Genomic DNA, 18,860 nt, shown 5'->3' with positions numbered 1-18,860 from the left:
AGGGCAATGTGCGTCGCACATTGCCAGGGTGCGACGCACATTGGCCTTCCCATGCTGGCATGGGCAGCAGGGGAAGAACAATGTGCGTCACACATTGCCAGGGTGCGACGCACATTACTAATGTGCGTCGCACCTTGTGCAATGTGCGACGCACATTGTGAGTAATTTGCGTCGCACATCTTGCCATGTGCGACGCAAATGGCTCATTACAATTTTTTTTTTTCGTTTTTTTCATATTTTCTATTGGTTTGTTTACATATTACTAAAATTTGATGACTCAAAACTAAACAAACATTCATATTAATAATTGCGAGGGGAAAATTCGGCAGAGTCTCCTTTGTAATATGGATAACCCAAGAAATCGTTGGGAATATATATATATATATATATATATATATATATATATATATATATATATATATATATATATATATATATATATATATATATATATATATCAAAACCTGTTTCGATACATCTCAAATGATCCCAAGCAAGCAACCAATATTGCCATAGTCAACCAATGTTGCCATACTCAACCAAGATTGTAATAATAAACCAATTATGTACATCTACTAGACTTACTATACTAACACTACTTGGCCTTTTCTTCTCCCACGAGATGTTGAAAGAATCGCGCAAAATTGTCTTTGATGTCGTTGATATCTTCTATGGTGTATGGTTTAACACTTGTAGAAAAATCCTATAAATATGTTAACTTAGTTAATAAACTTTAAAATTATATAAGTAAAGTAACCAATTTACAACATATACATACCTTCTTCAAATCATTTGACTCATAGAGATAGCGGACGATTTGAAACATGTATTTCATAACGAAATAGCCGCATTCATCTCCTCCCGTTTGTTGAGCACACTACACCACATTGAAATACACATATTAGAATCAAAAAATTAAGAAATATTAAATAGAACTATAAAATGCATATCAAATACAAAACCATAAGAGTTTTACCTTCATAGATATCCAAGACAATTTCGTTGCCTTGATACCTTCAAGGAGCAGGAATAATGTATATGCACTACAACAACAACAACAACAACAACAACAACAACAACAACAACAACAACAACAACAACAATGATGTATATGCGCTAAGTACAATAAAAGAATTACTAGTTATAAAGCATATAAGAATTATTAACTTACGTATGCATCGGTTCCTTGATAGCTAAGGATCTATCTGATCTCCTAAACGAATCAAATACATATACCACTTTTTTGTGTAGAGAAAGGACGAGAAGAATCCAATGTTGACTAAAGCATGCAACAAAATGTGATAAGTTCATATATAAAGATAAAAGGGAAACATACTTTTCAATGTATGGAAGTTGGAAAATAAAGCATATTTTTCAATGTATGGAAGCATGATGAATTTCATATTTCGATTGGCTCTCAGTGTCCTTTGCATGTAGTTGATCACGGCAACTGGATCATGTTGTAGCATGGTTGCCGAAATCATACTAGGAAACATGAAACCAATATTTGAATCTCCATTCACCTCACTATCATCTGACAAAAGCCTACACTCCAAATATTTATAGTTAGATGCGAATAATAATAATAACTATCAAATTTGATTAGTTTAGAGTTTGAGAAATCTCACATCATAAATACTTGCAAAACGGATACATTAAGCCATTCTCCCATCAGAAGTTGGAAAACATCTTGTCGGGAGAGAATGATCGTCTGATCAAAAGGATAGTTAAAGCAGGAACCCCTACGGACTTCGATAGAAAAAGGCTCATCTGCAGGTTTTTGGCAAAACAAACGATGCATCTCCTTGACCGCATCAGACATATCCTCAAGTGACACGCTAATCAATGGATCTATGTGTATATGTGCAGACTCATCGGTGCAAGGATCATTAGCAACTGTTTTCTTTTTCTTCTTCTGCGCACCTTTTTTAGATATATGTTCCTAATTCAAATCGACTTTTTTTTTAATTCATATTATATATAAAATAAAGCTTATTTGGTTTATTTTATATAAATCAAGATTTCTAAGTATATACATTTAGATTTCTTATTTATACTAAATCATAATACTAAACATAAGTTACCTGATTATCTGAGACAAAATATCAACTCTTTGGCCATTCTATGACAGAACCCTCGGCTTGACTGAGTTTCGTGATGAATGGAGTAGAGAGTGGAACTGGAACATCTGCGTAATCCGCATAAAACTCATCAACACTCACTCTCATGGCAGTCGTAGCGTGTGACGATGGCTCCTGTCGTGGATGAACGGTACCCTCAGCTACAATGATCGGTCCCGAGACATCCGCTATTGCCAAGCGACATGGAACTTGACTCTTAACATCCAATAAAAGAAGAATGACATCAATTAAGTGTTTTAGAAGCATAATATAATAATTAGAACATATATAAAATGACAATATACCTGCAAGTCCGCAAATGGATCATTGCCCCCCGATTGACAGCTACTAGGAACGACTGGAGTGGAAGGAGTCGGTACTGGAATACCTAACTGCGTCGCATAAGCCATTAACCTTTCTTGAACCATAGCATCTATCTTCGAGTTCACTCTTCATAGTCTGCTGCTCTAACTCTTTGACTCACTCTAGCCTCAATGCCTGAATCTCCTCATCATCCATGCCCTTACCCTTGCAGCGTACTGCTCCGATCAGGGTCTCCCCAAACAGATGTAATCCCAATGCTACGCCCAGCTGTTAACACACGCCCAGGTCGGTCTTTCCTCTGCAAAGCACGTGAAAGAGCATCATCCATCCGACCTGGAACAAACTCTCCTTCAGCTTCTTTCTTTTTCCAATCATCCTGCGTTCAAGTTAAAAAAAGTCATATGATTAGAGAAGACGAGTAAGGAGACAAGAAAAACGTTATAAAATTTGAACAATGCTTACAATGGCCTCTTTTATATTTTGTGTTTCTTCATTAGGAAAGAAAAATTTCCATCCTTATCTTTTTTCGATCTCGCGAGAAGCCAAGGCAATGTCCGATCCGGCAAGGAGGAAATCAATGATGATGTAGATGAGTCAACAGATGATGCTGTAGCGGAAGGGATATACCCTCTGCTTTGCCAAATGGGAATCATCTCCGCATATGTTTTTGGCCCAAAAAATGAGGATGCTTGTTAGCAGCCTGAGAGATTCTTGCTTTTGCACTTTTAGCCTAATATAGATTTAGTAACTAGTCAATATTAAAAACGTAATGAAAATATAATTTCATATTATATATTACATACCTGGAACCTGTAGCTACATTTTTGTACAAACTGGTCCCAGAACTCTCGTCGTGATGTAAGGATACATCACGTATGGTGCCTATCATTGTTAGGCCCCTTCCTCGTTTTGTGATCCATCTAGTCACCAATCTTGACTTGAAATCTCTCCACCGTTTATCACATGTAGTCAAGACATCTCGTTTCTTCAAAACATCCTCTTCTATTCCAAACTCTCTCTTCAATATACAAAAATAAACAATTAATAATAACGATTAAAATAATAAATATAATCTCAATTAGTTTATTAAAAGAATAAGGTTACTTACTTTAGCATCTTCCCACAAAGTGTTTTTGTGCCTTCTGGAACATCATCCCAAGTGTCGTACAAGATAGACACTTTGCTTCTACTGATCTCCCCACAATAAATCTTGTACTCACCAGCATAGCGCCCAATCGGACGTATCCACTCATCCCAAGCAAGAACTCTCTGAATGCCGGGTTTGGAACGTATCCCTTTTGTAGGACCTCTTGGCCTACTTTTCTTCTTCGTAACAGCTGCATCAGTAATCTGGGGCTCATCAGATGCATCACGCATTATCTCATCATGCCATCACTACACCTGAAACCATGTACATGTTAGATTAATCAATAAATTAATACACAATTATTTGAACATGCAAAACACAAAATAAATAATTAAAGATTATAAACATTAGTAGTTGTGTTAATATTACATAATTTACCTATTAATCAGCTATTTCTTTGCCAACGTAAAATCCCTCATTGTGGTCTCGACGAATGTAATTTGTGTCTAGATCTTCCCCTAATGTACTTGGAATGACTACTGACGAAGCAATGACTTCATTGAATTGTGCATCGTAATCTTCTTCATCGTGTACATCATCAATTCCAAGTATTCTCCTTTTTCCTTCCATGACAACAAACCATTTTGAATCGGCAGGGTCAACCATGTAGAATACTTGTTTTGCTTGTGATGCCAATATTAAGTTATCTTCATGATGTCCTAACCGGCTGAAATTGACTAATGTAAAAAAGTCATGTTCATCTTTCTTCACACCACGACGAATATCAACCCACTTGCATTGGAACAGCGGAATCTTGAAGTCAACATAGTCAAGTTCTAATATCTCTTCAATGAACCCATAGTAAGACTTCATTGTCTCAACAACGTTCTATCTGTTTTACTTTTATACTCTGATGACAAAGCCCCCATCGTAACACCACTGTTTTGCATCGTGGATTTGTCATCTTGCCGTTTAGTATAAAATGTATAACCATTGATGTCATACCCCTCATAGGAAAGAACTTGCGTCTTTGACCCATATGCCAACCATTTCAATATATCCGATACATCGTTAGGAGTATCAGATAATTGGTTCATAACTCGTTCTTTAAACCAATCAACGAACGTCCGATTATGCTCAATCATCAAGTCACGTTCATTAAACAATGGATACTGAACACTAAGCACAGTCATGTGCTCATCTAAGTAAGGATGAACTTGTTTCAGATTTTGTAACACAATCAATTCTGCTTTTCTTTTCAACTCTCCATCAAGACACAATCTTTTTCTCCCAATGGTACCACAACCTTCAAGCCTTCCTTCATGTCTAGATTTTGGCAAACCAATTGCTTGTGCACGTGCTAAATACTGACTTGCATATTCAGATACTTCCTCAGCAACTGTTCTTTGCACAATACTTGCTTCTGGTCTAGCTGGATTCATCACTTTACCCTTCAGAGTACCCATATGTCTTTCAAAAGGCCACATATACCTCATACAAACGGGCCCACAAAGTTTAATTTCTCTAACAAGATGGATTATCAAATGAGGCATGATGTCAAAGAATGATGGTGGAAAGTACATTTCAAATCGGCACATCGTCTCTATTACATCGGCTTGCAAGTTATCTAGAATGTTAGGATCAATCACCTTGTTAGAGATAGTTCTGAAGAAGAAACACAATTTTGTGATTGTATATCTTACTTGGGAAGGCAAAATTCCTCGTATTGCAACAGGTAATATATGCTGCATCAAGATATGACAATCATGAGATTTCAAACCAACAAGTTTCAAGTCCTTCAGTGAAACAAGGTTTCGGAAATTTGACGAGTATCCAGCAGGAACCTTTAACCTATGCAGGGACTCACAAAAACTAGTTTTCTCCTTCTTAGACAAAGTGTAGCAAGCTGGTGGAAGATAATAGCGTTGTCCCGCTCCTGAGGTGCTAGTTCGGTCTGCCATTTTAGCCATGTCTTTCCTAGCTTTAACTCCATCCTTTGTCTTACGGGCATATTCAACAATGTTCCGACAATGGCATCACAAAATTTTTTCTCAATGTGCATGAAATCAAGACAATGTCTGACTTCCAAACATTCCAATACGGAAGGTCCCAAAACTTAGATCTTTTCTTGTATAAGTTCTTTGAGACACTTTTGAAGGGCTTGCCAAAAATTGTTTCAATATCCTTTACCCTATTAGAAACCTCTTTTCCACGTAAAGGTACAGGGGCTTCTCTCATCTCCACTTTTCCGTTGAACAACTTTTTCTTCCTACGGAATGGATGATCTAAAGGAAGCCATGTACGATAATGCAGGTACACATTCTTCCCACAATGATGTAACCGCTTATCAATCATATTCTCATCACAAATAGGGCATGCCTTTGCTCCTTTAACCGTATACCCTGACAAATTCCCATAAGCCGGGAAATCATTAATCGTGCAAAATATCATGGCACGCAATGTGAAGTCAGTTTTCGCATACGCATCGAACATGGAAACACCTTCATCCCACAACAATTTCAGATCTTGAAGAAGCGGTCAAGATACACATCTTATCGTTTCCGGGTTGCTTAGGACCGAAATAAGAAGCGATAGCATAATAAATTTACGCTTCATACATAACCAGGGAGGGAGATTATAAATTGTCAGTAGAACCGGCCAAGTGCTATGTTGGGTACCTAGTGTGCCAAATGGGTTCATCCCATCTGTACAAAGTCCAAGCCTAAGATTTCGAGGTTCTTTACCAAAACGGGAAACTTTCGGTCGATATTTCTCCATTGCGGAGAATCGGCCGGATGTCTAAGCATCCCATCTTTCTTCCTCTCGTCCGCATGCCATCTTAGTAATCTAGCATTATTTTCATCCGAAAATAAACGCCTAAATCTCGGAATGATTGGTAGATACCAAAGAACCTTCGCCGGAGTTTCTTTCTTTCTCATCCCATCATCATTATTATTCTCTTTTACCTTGTATCGAGACTTTCCACACCTAGGACACTCACGCAATATCTGGTACTCGTTTCGATACAACCACAATCATTTTGACATGCATGTATCTTCTCATATTCCATACCTAATGGAACAAACAATTTCTTTGCCTCGTAGGTAGAGTTGCGCATTTCATTCCCTTCAGGTAACAATTCTTGTAAAAAAGTGAACAAGCAAGTCACTTAGACTTTTATCTGTCCAACTATGCTTCGATTTCATATTGAACAATGTGAGGATTCCAGAAAGTTTAGTGAAATTCTCACACCCCGGATACATAGGTTTTTCCGCTGCACTTAAAATACTATCATACATATGCGGACGATCGGTTCTTTCATCCTCCAAATTGTGCAACATCTCATCTACTCATTATATCATCATCTACCATGTCATTTTCATCATCTACCCTACATTCTCATTATACCATCTCCTTCAATCTCAACCTCAACCTCATCAACATGCAAATCATCACACAAGCTAGTGGAGCTCATACCCACATCATAAAACTCTCCATGCCATGTCCACCTAGTATAGTTACTCTTAAACCCACGACGAATCAAATGATCTTTAATTTGATCCATATCACGATACCCCCTTGAGTTATTGCAATCACAACAAGGACACAAGACTAACTTTGACCCATTCTCCGATTGATGTTCTAACGCAACTCTGATAAATTCATTAACCCCTTGTAGAAATGTTCGTCGAAATTCGATTACCATACATCCAGTTTCGATCCATATTCATACACTAGAGAAACCAAACAAGAATACAATCGATCACATCATTCAAAGTAGTTTATCAAATGCAGTCATGACCATTTGGGTCCTTATCACTCCAACCTAACCCATCCTTGAGTTTCTCATCTCACTAGTGAATGAACATTTGGTTTTCAATTCTAAGAAAAATCCGGCAGCACTTCCCTACAGTTCTCCAAGTACACGATGAAGATATAGTTAAACTATCAACATATGTACCCAGAGAACGCTTAGGGAAATGAGCCGGATCTTTCTTAGAATCAAAAACCAAACATTCATTCACATCCTAAGTGAGATAAGAAACTCAAAGACAGTCCCAAACCGGGGACTATTCAAGACTTACTCCTAATGAGTAAGCCTCGAACGGGTATCTAGGCAAATGATGCACATTGCAATAAAACAACACAAAACCAATCCATTCCTTAGATTTCCCTCCCACCCCATTAAGGTATGTCCATATAGGTTTGGTTATGATTCAACATATATTTTCCCAATCACATAATAACCAAACAATTCACATATATACATTCCTAATCATATAACCAAACAATAATTATTCATTAAATTAACGTAAGTAAAAAAAAACATACCTCTGCTCTCAAGGAGCAGCGAAGACAAGAACTGTGACGTGAGGTTGGAGAAAAGTCAAACCGCAACTGATTTCATACAAGGTAAACAAGTGGCAAAGTCAGAGAATGGATAATTTTTAATGTAGATTAATACATAAAAATTTTAAAAAAAACACAAAAAAATACATACATTGCCGGCAAGAATGTGAGAGAGCACCGGCGAGTGTGCGGCGAGTATGAGAGAGAGAAAGAGAACCGGTGCAATGAGTCGGCACCGGCGGCAAGAATAAGAGAGAGAGAGAACCGGTGCAGCGAGTCGGCAGCACCGCCGAGAGTGACGACCAAGAATGAGAAAGGGGGGAGAGAGAGAGAGATAGAGAGTGTGAGAATTCGCCGGAGAAGTGGCAGGGCACGCACGCACCGAGGGTGAGTTCACCGGAGAAGTGGGGCGAAGTTGGTGAGTTCAGCGGAGAAGTGGGGGAAGCCGCGAAGGATGGCGGAGAAGCACTGAGAGTGAGAGAAGAGAGAGAGTTAGCCGAGAGTGAGAGAAGGGTTTTTTTGCATGGGCTTTGGGAGAAGACGGTCGCCGGCAAGATAATGTCGTCGGGAGAAGCGCCGGCCGCCGGCGAGAGTGAGGGCGAGAGTGTGAAATACTGAGTGAGGGGGTTCGCAGGAGAGAGAGAGAGTAGAGCAGCAGTTGATTCAAAGCTAGGGCTCGAAAAAAAAAAAGGCCGTTGGGAAATACTGAAGTATGGGGCCGAATATATTTTGCGTCGCACCCACACGCACGTCCGACGCAGATTCGGAATGTGCATCACACCCATTCCCCTGTGCGACGCACATTAGTCTCGCTCAGCTCCCCTAGACGCAGCATTTTGCGTCGCACAGAAGTACAATGCGACGCAAAACCCTAATATGCGTCGCACAAATGTACCATGCGACGCATATTGCTCGTGTTCTGGTATTGTTGTTGTTGTTTTGCGTCATACGCTGCTTGTCATGCGACGCAAATAGGTGTTTTGCGTCACTTCCGTGTCTGTGCGACGCAAATAAGGAGACGCAAATCGTCCTTTTTGTACTAGTGATACGATCAAAACTAATGAATAAGGTCATGTGATTAGGCCTAAGGCTCGTTTGGTTGCTCGTGGGTTTCGTTAGCAGGGAGGTATATAAATTATAATGATATTTTTACCCCCGTTATAATCAACTTTTGTTCAGTTGGCCTTGTCTTTAGCTCTTTCCTATCATTGAGTCATTCGTCAATTAGATGTGAAAAATGCTTAACAGTAATCTCATTTAAAAAGTTTACATGAAACAACCTGCAGGTTTGATTCACCCCGATGTTCCTAATTGTATTTGTCGTCTCAGGAAAGCTATTTATGGCTTGAAACAAGTTCCTCGAGCTTGGTATCTTCGCTTTAGTAATTTTGTTGCAAGAGGGCTTCTTTTATTGTCAATCAAATACCTTTATGATCATATTTGGTCATGGCATATATGTTATCTATCTTCTTCTCTATGTCAATGATATAATTGTCACAAGCAACTCAGCACCTTTGATCACCAAATTCGTTTCTCTTTTATCCGTTGAGTTTGTTATGTAATATTTAGGTGATCTTCCCTCTTTCCTAGGAGTGCAGGCTATCCACTCATCCAAATGTTTATTCTTGTGCCTCAAAAAGTATGTTAATAATCTCCTTCTCAAATTTCATTTGCACTTTGTTAAACCTGTTCGCACTCCTCTTTGTTCCGAGTCGCACCACTATTTTTCTTACTGATGGTAATTTATTATCTGTTCCTACTGAGAATCGTAATATGGTTGGGACATTATAGTACTTGACTATGACAAGACCTGATATTACATATTTGTGCATTTAGTTTACATATATAAGCATGCCCACCACAAATCTCACTTGTTGGCTGTTAAGCATATATACGGGTACTAGAAGGGTACTTCTGTCTAAGGTCTATGGCTTCACCCCTCAATGACCATGTCTATCATGATTGCCTATTCAGATGGCGATTGCACAGGTTGTTCGGATAGTTATCACTCCACTACTGTCTATGCTCCCGACTACGGTCTATGGCTTCAACCCTTGGTGGTTATCTCATGCGCTCGAAAAAGCAACCCAATGTCTTCCATGTCTTCCACAAAAGTAGAGTATCGTGCTGATGCATACATGGTACAAGATACTCTCTTGATTCGTTCCTTGTTAGATAAGTTGGGACTCGTTATCCGCATTCCAGTCAAGTTATTTTGTGATAATGTTTATGCTTCTTATCTTGTTGTGAACCCTGTTCACCATGATCGTAGCAAGCATATCAAAATTGATTATCATTTTATTCGGGAGCGTGAGGCCCATGGTGATTTAGTTGTACATTGTCTTCCTACTGAGCTACAAATTGCTGACATTTTTACAAAGCGTTTGTTTGATCAGTGAGTTTTTAAGGTCCAATTTTACGTGGTTTTCCCAGCTTAGATTGAGTGTGTGTAAGAAAGGATACTAAGGGTTGTAATTGTTTAAATATACACAATATTACATTGTTTTTTTTGGGAACCCCCACTGGAGACTCCTTGGTAAGAAGAATGATCCTACTGAACCAACATCTCGCTCAGATTAGCCAGCCCAGCTACACAAGTCAACGCTTGAGTGCAGAGTCCCATGCACCCGTATTAGAGTAAGCCGTATCATTATTCTCACACCTTTTTTAAGGAATTCCCTTGTTTTATTAGAGTGCATAATCAGTCATGTTTTTTTCTTCAATCTAAAGTGTATAATGAAAGAAATATAGTCTCATAGCTAAACACCATGTCTCACTTCTTTTAAATCGAACGAAATAGAATGGCATTTTAACCCAAAAATGTATTGTTATTTCCGCCCAAGTTAATGAAATAAGTACTTACCGCCTCCATTTTTCTTGATTTCTTGCAGAGTAATCCAACAAGCGTGACTGCGTAAAAAGTAGAGGTAAATTAAATGGGATTTCTTTAGACACTAGTAGAAAAAGGACGATTTGCGTCCTCTCAATTGCGTCGCACAGAAACAGAAACGACGCACAGTTGGAATTTGCGTCGCACCTACGGAGCATGCGACGCACATTAATGATTTGCGTCGCATGCTTAGTGGGATGCGACGCAAATCGTTTTTGTCTACTAGATCATGTTAAACAAAAGAACTAAAAATCTGCGTCGCGTGGGCTAAGGTGTGCGACGCAGATAAGGCCACATATTAAAGTCCACTTTAATATCTCATTTCCAACCTCAGCCGTTTTCGGCCACTTAAACCTAATCTCTCTCAAACCGTTCGCCTTCATCTCTCTCAAACCGTTCGCCTTCATCTCTCTCAAACCGTTCGCCTTCATCTCTCTCAAACCGTTCGCCTTCATCTCTCTCAAACCCGTTCGCCTTCAATTCTCTCTCAACTCTCTAAACTCTCTCTCTCAACTCTCATATCTCATATCAACTCTCTCTCAACTCTCATCAACCGAATTCTCCTTGATTTTCCGGTGACACAAAGGAGGAGACGCGTGCAATTTTCTGTTGAAAAGAACACCAATAACCGAATTCTCAGCGATTTTCTGGTGACACGGAGGAGGAGACACGTGCAATTTTCCGGTGAATAACGATTTTCTTCTCTCATTCTCTCTCCTCCAACTCCAGTAATTCTCTTTGTTTTTTTGCCATTTTCCAAGATCTGATCCAAAATCGACAATGTCGACAAGAAGATTGAAGAACTCATCGGAATCTCTCTCGTCGGTGAAGATTGAAGGTGTGGGCATGAATTTTTAGGGTTCGTGTTAGATCTAATTTTTATTTCTGTGCTCAATTTTTTTTTTTCATTTCGTTTTATTTGTAATTCGAGACTAGGTTTTTTTTGGTATTTCGTTTATTGTATATCGTTTTTTCCTATATTTTTTGTATTAGATCTGATTTTTTTCATTTCGTTTTACTTTATTTCGTTTCAGGGTTTTTTTTTTTATGTCGTTATTTTGTGTTGGATCTGCTTCTATATATTTCAAACATTATTCGCTTGTGTATTTCATTCTTTGTATTTCGTTTTTTGTGTTAGATTTGCCATATTTGCAAATTATTTAGTGTAAATCGTAGGCAGGTTGGGATGAGGCCGGGTATTTATTTTTTAAAATAAAAAATCAAATATTTGCGTCGCATGTTTTTCTTGATCCGACGCAGAAGACATAATTTGCATCGCATGTGGCACCATGTGCGACGCAAATTAGTCTTGCTTGGGCTAGCCGGGGAGTTCGATGTGTTGTCGCAGACGCGTGATTTGCATCGCACCGTATACAACGTGGGACGCAAATAGGTAAAAGATCTGCGTCGTTTCCGCATACGACGCAGATAAATTTTAGGTCATCTGCGTCGAGACCTGTGACGTCGGACCCAAATCCGACGCAAATAGGAGTCTCAGGTCCGATGCAAATCGACCTTTTTCTACTAGTGAGATATAATTGCTGACTTGCTTAGTCCTGACAACTTGTGGTGGACAAAGTCGATAGACGGCCATAATTGCAAGCCAATAATTTTGTTAGACTAAATTACCATTCTCTCTTATTCCTTAATTCCTTATTCTTCTACTGGTTCGTGTGCTATTGATCACCTGCCACCAGCCGCATTGCTAAACTTATTTTATCTCATAAACAATGCCATGCAGTAATGACCAGAAGCATAACCAACCCGCACTAACCCGCACTTTGCTTAATATCTTTCAAAAGTAAGCAAATATTCCCTCCGTCCATTGACAATGAACTCAGATATTATATGTATAAATTTTAAAACAAATTAGAGTGTAAAAAGTTGAGTCCATCAGATTTTTGACTTTATATAATAAGGAGAAATGATATTGGTTTTATGATAATCCCACGAAGATAAAAATAGAGTGTGGGGGTTACAGATGATTATAATATTCTATATATTTTGTCAAAAGAAAATAAAACATTATAAATAGATTTTCAAGAAATGCAAGAAAAAAATTGGGTAGATCTTAAAAAAATGAAGAGAGTACATATATAACAAAGGGATAGTCAGTAGTTGCATTTGAGCATAAAACTAATAAAATTAACATTAAGTTAGTTAAATAAAATCTCTTTGTCTAAAACAAGTCATCCATGGCAGTAATGTGTAAAAAGATTTGTGATAATTAGGTCGTATAGAGTAGAGGGAGGATTCTAACATTCTGACTTTTGTGAGTGTGGACCAGACTCACGTACGTAAATTGGAACACGCACTATTATAATACACGGAAACCCACCATATCTTTAACATATACGATATATAAGAGAGAAATACACTATAACACAAAAAAACACTATTACAAATAAACAATATAGCCCTTGCAAAAAAAAAAAAAACACTATAGCACATAGAAAAACATTGTAGCACATAGAAACACACTATTTCGAAACTGACAATATTCTCTAATCTTATATAAAAGGTTCAATTCTGCAATCAACTATATTACACAAAAACACACTATATTAAACAGAAATGCATTATATCACAAATACAATATACCACAAAGAAACTCTATAATTAATAAACATACTATAGCATAGAGAAACACACTATAACATATACAAACACCTATATCGAAACTATCAATATAATCCTAATCTTTTATAAGAGGTTCAAATGTACAGTCAACTTTATCACAAAAATAGAAAAAACAAAGTAAGAACTTGAAAAGAAAGAAAATGAAGCAGTTATGAGAAAGAAGCTTAAAGGTAAATACATCTAAGAAGAGGGAAAAATAAAATAATATAAGTTGTAATCATTACACTACAAAAAAAAGTCCATTTAGAGACGGACAAAATCCGTCCCTAAATAGGTCAAATCCGTCGCTATATGGGCTTAGAGACGGATTTAGAGACGGATATTGTCCCTCTCTAAAACCCTTGTCGCTAATTCGAGTTAGAGACGGATTTTAGAAATCCGTCTCTAATTTAGAGACGGATTTTAGAAATCCGTCTCTAATTTAGAGACGGATTTTAAAATCCGTCTCTAATTTAGGGACGGATTTTCTAAAATCCGTCTCTAAATTAGAGACGGATTTCTAAAATCCGTCTCTAACTTAGAGACGGATTTTTTAAAATCCGTCTCTAACTTAGAGACGGATTTTAAAAATCCGTCCCTAAATTAAAGAAGCACAATAAAATATTCATATTTCAATTTAGAGACGGAATTTAAGAATCCGTCTCTAAATTTAGAGACGGATTCTAAAAATCCGTCCCTAAATTAGAGACGGATTCTAAAAATCCTTCCCTAAATTAAAATCCGTCTCTAAATTAAATACGTGTAATAAAATATTCATATGTAAATTTAGAGACGGATTTTTTAAATCCGTCTCTAACTTTAGAGACGGATTTTTAAACCCGTCTCTAACTTTAGGGACGGATTATCATATCCGTCCCTAAGTTAGAGACGGATTTAGGGACAGATTTTTAAAATCCGTCGCTAAAGTTAGAGACGGATATTAAAATCCGTCTCTAATTTAGAGACGGATATTAAAATCCGTCTCTAATTTAGAGACGGATTATCAATATTCCGTCTCTAAATTAGAAACGGATATATATCCGTCTCCAAAAATCCGTCGCTATATAAGCTTTTTTTTTGTAGTGTTACAACTTACATAATATTTATTAGATGTATATTAATTAGTGTGCATCGGATTCATACGAGTTTTTTCAGGATTCTGATAGGATCATCCAATAATCACTCAAGATTTTCAATTCAGTTGCCTTCTCTTCGGACGTTTTAGGCAGGCTTCAAATCCATTTCCAAAAAGATGGTATTTGTTGCTTCTATTGATTTTATATAATTAATTAAATGGTAGTTTAGCTTTTGCGTCCCTATCAAATTAAGAGTCTCACGTATCTCACTTTGTTAAAGAAAGAAAAGATGCAAGTTGGCAAGTTGCAACCAATCAAAAAGATGAATTTGATCATCATAATTCATAAGGCATAAGTTATACCTATAAAGAAAGGTAGGTGGTGCTATGTTGGACTTTGTCTGCCAAAGATTAGAGGCCTTCACGTGGAATCTTAGGCTAACAATCAAGTTCTCCACCAAAAAAATATGTGATCACTACAAATTCTACTTGTAATCTATATGGCGAAGGGGGCCATCCAAAGAGGAGCGACAGGTTACTAATAATTACTTTATCCGTTTTTTAATTACATAATATCTTAATTTTCACATTTGTTGATAAATAACTGATCATTTATATATCGAATTATATATTTGTAAAAATAAAATAATTTATAATCCTTGAATTCTATATTTAGATAAATCTAACAACATTTTACATGATAAACTTTATATTAATAACATTCACATAATAGTGTATGAATAGTGTAAAAGAAAAACATTACAAGTAAAAGAAACTGAAGGAAGTATTACATAAAAGTTATTCATTTTTAGTCTGTTAGAGCATTCATAAATGTAGGAAGGTCGATCACCATTTTTCATATATATTACATACTATAGGTTTTGGAACCATGCGTAAATGCTCAAAAAAAATTTGTCTCTTAAATAGTTTTTTTATCCTGAATTTATTGAATCTATAATTTTTAGAATGGCCGCATTTGGAATTGAAAGATTATAAATGTAAACTTATATTTCATAAGGTCAGAAGAAAGGATTTTAGGAGACCCTCCTCGTGAGGGGAACTCCTAAAAATCCTTGTTAATGGAATGAAGAGTTGAATTAGTACAAGGAGTAATATCAAAAGTAGACTGAACTAAATGTCCTACATTAGCAATTTAATTTGCATCTTTGTTAGATTCCCTATAAACATGGTGGATCTGATAGGACTGGAATTGTTGGAGTAGAGTGTGTATGTCCTCTGGGATAAATTGAATCTGATGAGAAACCTTCCATATTTTTTTTAACCACGGCGATTACAAGAAGATTATCGCCTTCAATGCGGATATTCTAGATGCCATGATTCAAAGCCAAAAGAAGACTCTTATGAAGAGCAGTAGCCTCGGCCATGAATATTGGCCCTAGCTAGATTGTAGGATGTTGGATGAATGAGCTCACTGTTATTATTCTGAATAATAACCCCTGGAGCAGCTGAGTTATTTTAGACCGAGCGTTGAAATTGAGTTTAAATTGTGATGGAGGTGTAGGAGCCCAAGCAACTTGAATGATAGAATTGTGATGAGAGGTGGGATGTGGTTGATTGTAGGAGGAGAATGGAGTACCTGCAAGATAACAAGAAGCAAGTGATGTTCGAAGGTTCCATTCTTGATAAAGAAATTTTGATTTATGGAGTATTCTGTGATTGTTAAAAGTGGCGTAATTATAAATAATGTCATTTCTTTCCTTCCATATAAACCAAATTAGAAATATGAATTTAGTTAAGACAGTTTTTTCAGATCTAAGGGATTATTGGAGGACTTTTAAAAGAGAGGTGTCTTTGTGGTGGAAGTTTAGCCATGTACAAGTTTCCTGAAGATCCTAAACTTTCCAGACTGAAGTACACTGATTAAAAAGATGATTAATTATTTCAAGTTGGGAGTGACATTGAGGGCATAAATGGGAAGGAGCAATTTTTCTTTTAAAGAGTATATCCCTGACACTTATACTTTTATGACGAAGTCGCCATAAGAAATTATGTAATTTAGGTGGTATTTCAAGCTTCCAAATCCATTTAAAGATCCAAAGATTGTCAGTGGGATCGAGGTCATGAGCTATCCAAGTAGTTGATTTGACGGTGAAGTTACCTGAGGAGGTACAACCCCAAATAGGATTATCGGCTGTAAGCGCGGAGGAAAGAGGGATCCTAACCCTTTGACCAGGCTAATGAGATGGTTTGGAAAATAGGTTTCTAACTTTAGTAAATCCCATTCCATGGATGGTAGAATGAAGTCATAAACTTTTAGGTTGAGGTCCACTTGGCAATGTAAGAAGGGATTTTAAGTGTCTGATACAAGGGAGCATGGGATAACCAATTATCACCCAAAAAGAAGATGGACTTTCCGTCTCCAATTTTCCATCTGATCCCTTTCCTAATTATGTCCCATTGGGCTAAAATCTGTCTCATATTTGAGAATCATTTAGCTTAGGCTTACATTGGAAAAAGATTGAGTTTGATAAATATTTCTATTTGATGATTTTTACACAAAAGTTATTGTCTTGAGTGAGAAGTTTTCATCCCTATTTTGCTAGGAAGGTTTTATTAAGTGGTAGACTTTTACGAAAATCGAGCCCTCCTATATATTTTGGCTTACAATTTTGCTCTATGCAGTGAGTGAGATAGCATTTTTATCTTTTTGTTGTCTCCAAAAAAATGAACGATGCCTACTGTCAATAAATTTGGCAATGTAATGTGAATAGAAACATAGGTTGGAAAGCTCAAAGTTGCTTTGAATTAGGGTATGACGACCAGCTATAGAAAGGAAGCCTACTTTCCAATTATGAATTCTCTAATCTACGTTTTGAATAATGTGTTTATAATCATCTTTAGCCGGTTAAAAAGAGCTGAGTTGGCAAAAGGAGTTGGGGCCATATGAAAATGACTAGCAAGAGAACTTTTTCTTGAGGGCTTGATCTTTTTTTCAAGAAATAATTAAAGACTTTTGAAACTTTTCCAATTGGCCTTAGAGTTGGAAAAAGGAGTCAATAGCGGATTTTAAATTTCTACACGCAGTACTGTTCGCTTTACAAAAAAAAAAAGAGGTTGTCATCAATGAACATTAGACATGATATGGATGTAGTGTGGGGCGAAATTTAAATCCTAATCCCAACTCATTATTTTTTGATGCCAATTTGAGTTTTATAATGAAAATTTCCATGCAAAGGATAAAAAGATGGGATGAAAGCGAGTCTCCTTGTCTAAGGCCTCGACATGATTGAAACCATGGGGAAGGCTGCCTATTGACTTTGATAGATTATGAGACATTGGTTACACATTCTTCTATCCAATTAACCTACGTGACTAAAAAGCCAAAGGCTAGTAATATAGCCTAAAGAAAATTCCATGCAATACGATCATAGGCTTTTTTCATATCGAGTTTAAGCGCAGCCCAACCTGTTTTATAATGTGGTTTCTGAAACGTATTCAGGATCTCTTTTGCAATGAGAATGTTATCATGAATTGATGGATTTGACGTGAATGCATTTTGAAATGGGTAATTATTCATTTTAGAATTGGGCTAAGCCTTGCTACTAAGATTTTGGAAATAATTTTATAAAGCATATTAATTAAAATTATAGGTCAGAAGTGATTCGAGTATTCAAGGTGATCAATTTTAGGGATGACAATAATCAGCGTATGATTTAGAGAGTGTGACAATTTTCCATGATGGAAGAAACTTTGTACTGCCGTCGTAATCTCTTTTCCAATAATGGACCAATATGTTTGGAAGAATTTACTTCCAAACGGGTCTGACCCAGGGGCTTTGTCAGGGTTAATATCAAAGGTGGCTTGTTTAACTTCCTCATTTGAAATAGGGATGAGCAAAGAATGATGATCAGCCTCATTTGAAATAGTGGGATAATAAAAGATAAGTCAATGTTGCTTGGTGAGCTATGTGCAGAAGTGAATTGATGTTCAAAAGAATTCGTGAGCAATTGGGAATTTCTTCAGGGGATTCAACCCATTGGTTAAGATCATTTTTGATTCTAAAAATGGTATTGTAGGCCATCTTTTTTCTCATCTTATTATGAAAATACCAAGAGTTCCTCTCGCCTTGAGAAAGCCAAGTTTTTTCTGTTTTGAGTGCCACATTGTTGATGATAAAAAAGGAGCAATTTTTCACGTTGAAGGATAAGACTATCAATATGAGATTTAATAATCGGATTAAAAGGTTGCTCCCGTAGAATGGTTTTCAACTCCTTTAGTTTGGTTTCATTTTAGATAAGTTCATTATGATTGTAATGAGTTATAGCCCATAATTTAAGATCATCCTTTATATAAAATAATTTTTGTTGAATGTGATAGAAGCGAGAACCTGGACGTTGAACTTGCCTTTTTTTTCACAATTGCATGGATATTAGG

The 18,860-nt window shown here is 36.9% G+C and overlaps 1 protein-coding gene across 1 annotated transcript; it reads right to left on the bottom strand.

The window, feature by feature from the left end:
- Positions 1 to 2,105: 2,105 nt before the first annotated feature.
- Positions 2,106 to 2,558, bottom strand: LOC130591350 (uncharacterized). The gene is made up of 2 exons (XM_057394633.1): positions 2,426 to 2,558; positions 2,106 to 2,336 (listed from the first exon to the last, which is right to left on the bottom strand). The coding sequence occupies exons 1-2, from the start codon at positions 2,546 to 2,548 to the stop codon at positions 2,106 to 2,108; spliced, it is 354 nt and encodes a 117-aa protein (XP_057250616.1). The 5' UTR covers positions 2,549 to 2,558.
- Between the last annotated feature and the right edge of the window lie 16,302 nt (positions 2,559 to 18,860).

This window comes from Beta vulgaris, chromosome 5 (assembly GCF_026745355.1).
Source record: "Beta vulgaris subsp. vulgaris cultivar EL10 chromosome 5, EL10.2, whole genome shotgun sequence".
Taxonomy (NCBI): Eukaryota; Viridiplantae; Streptophyta; class Magnoliopsida; order Caryophyllales; family Amaranthaceae; genus Beta; species Beta vulgaris.
The sequence above is the reverse complement of the archived record's forward strand: the minus strand, read 5'-3'. Positions and strand labels throughout refer to the sequence as shown.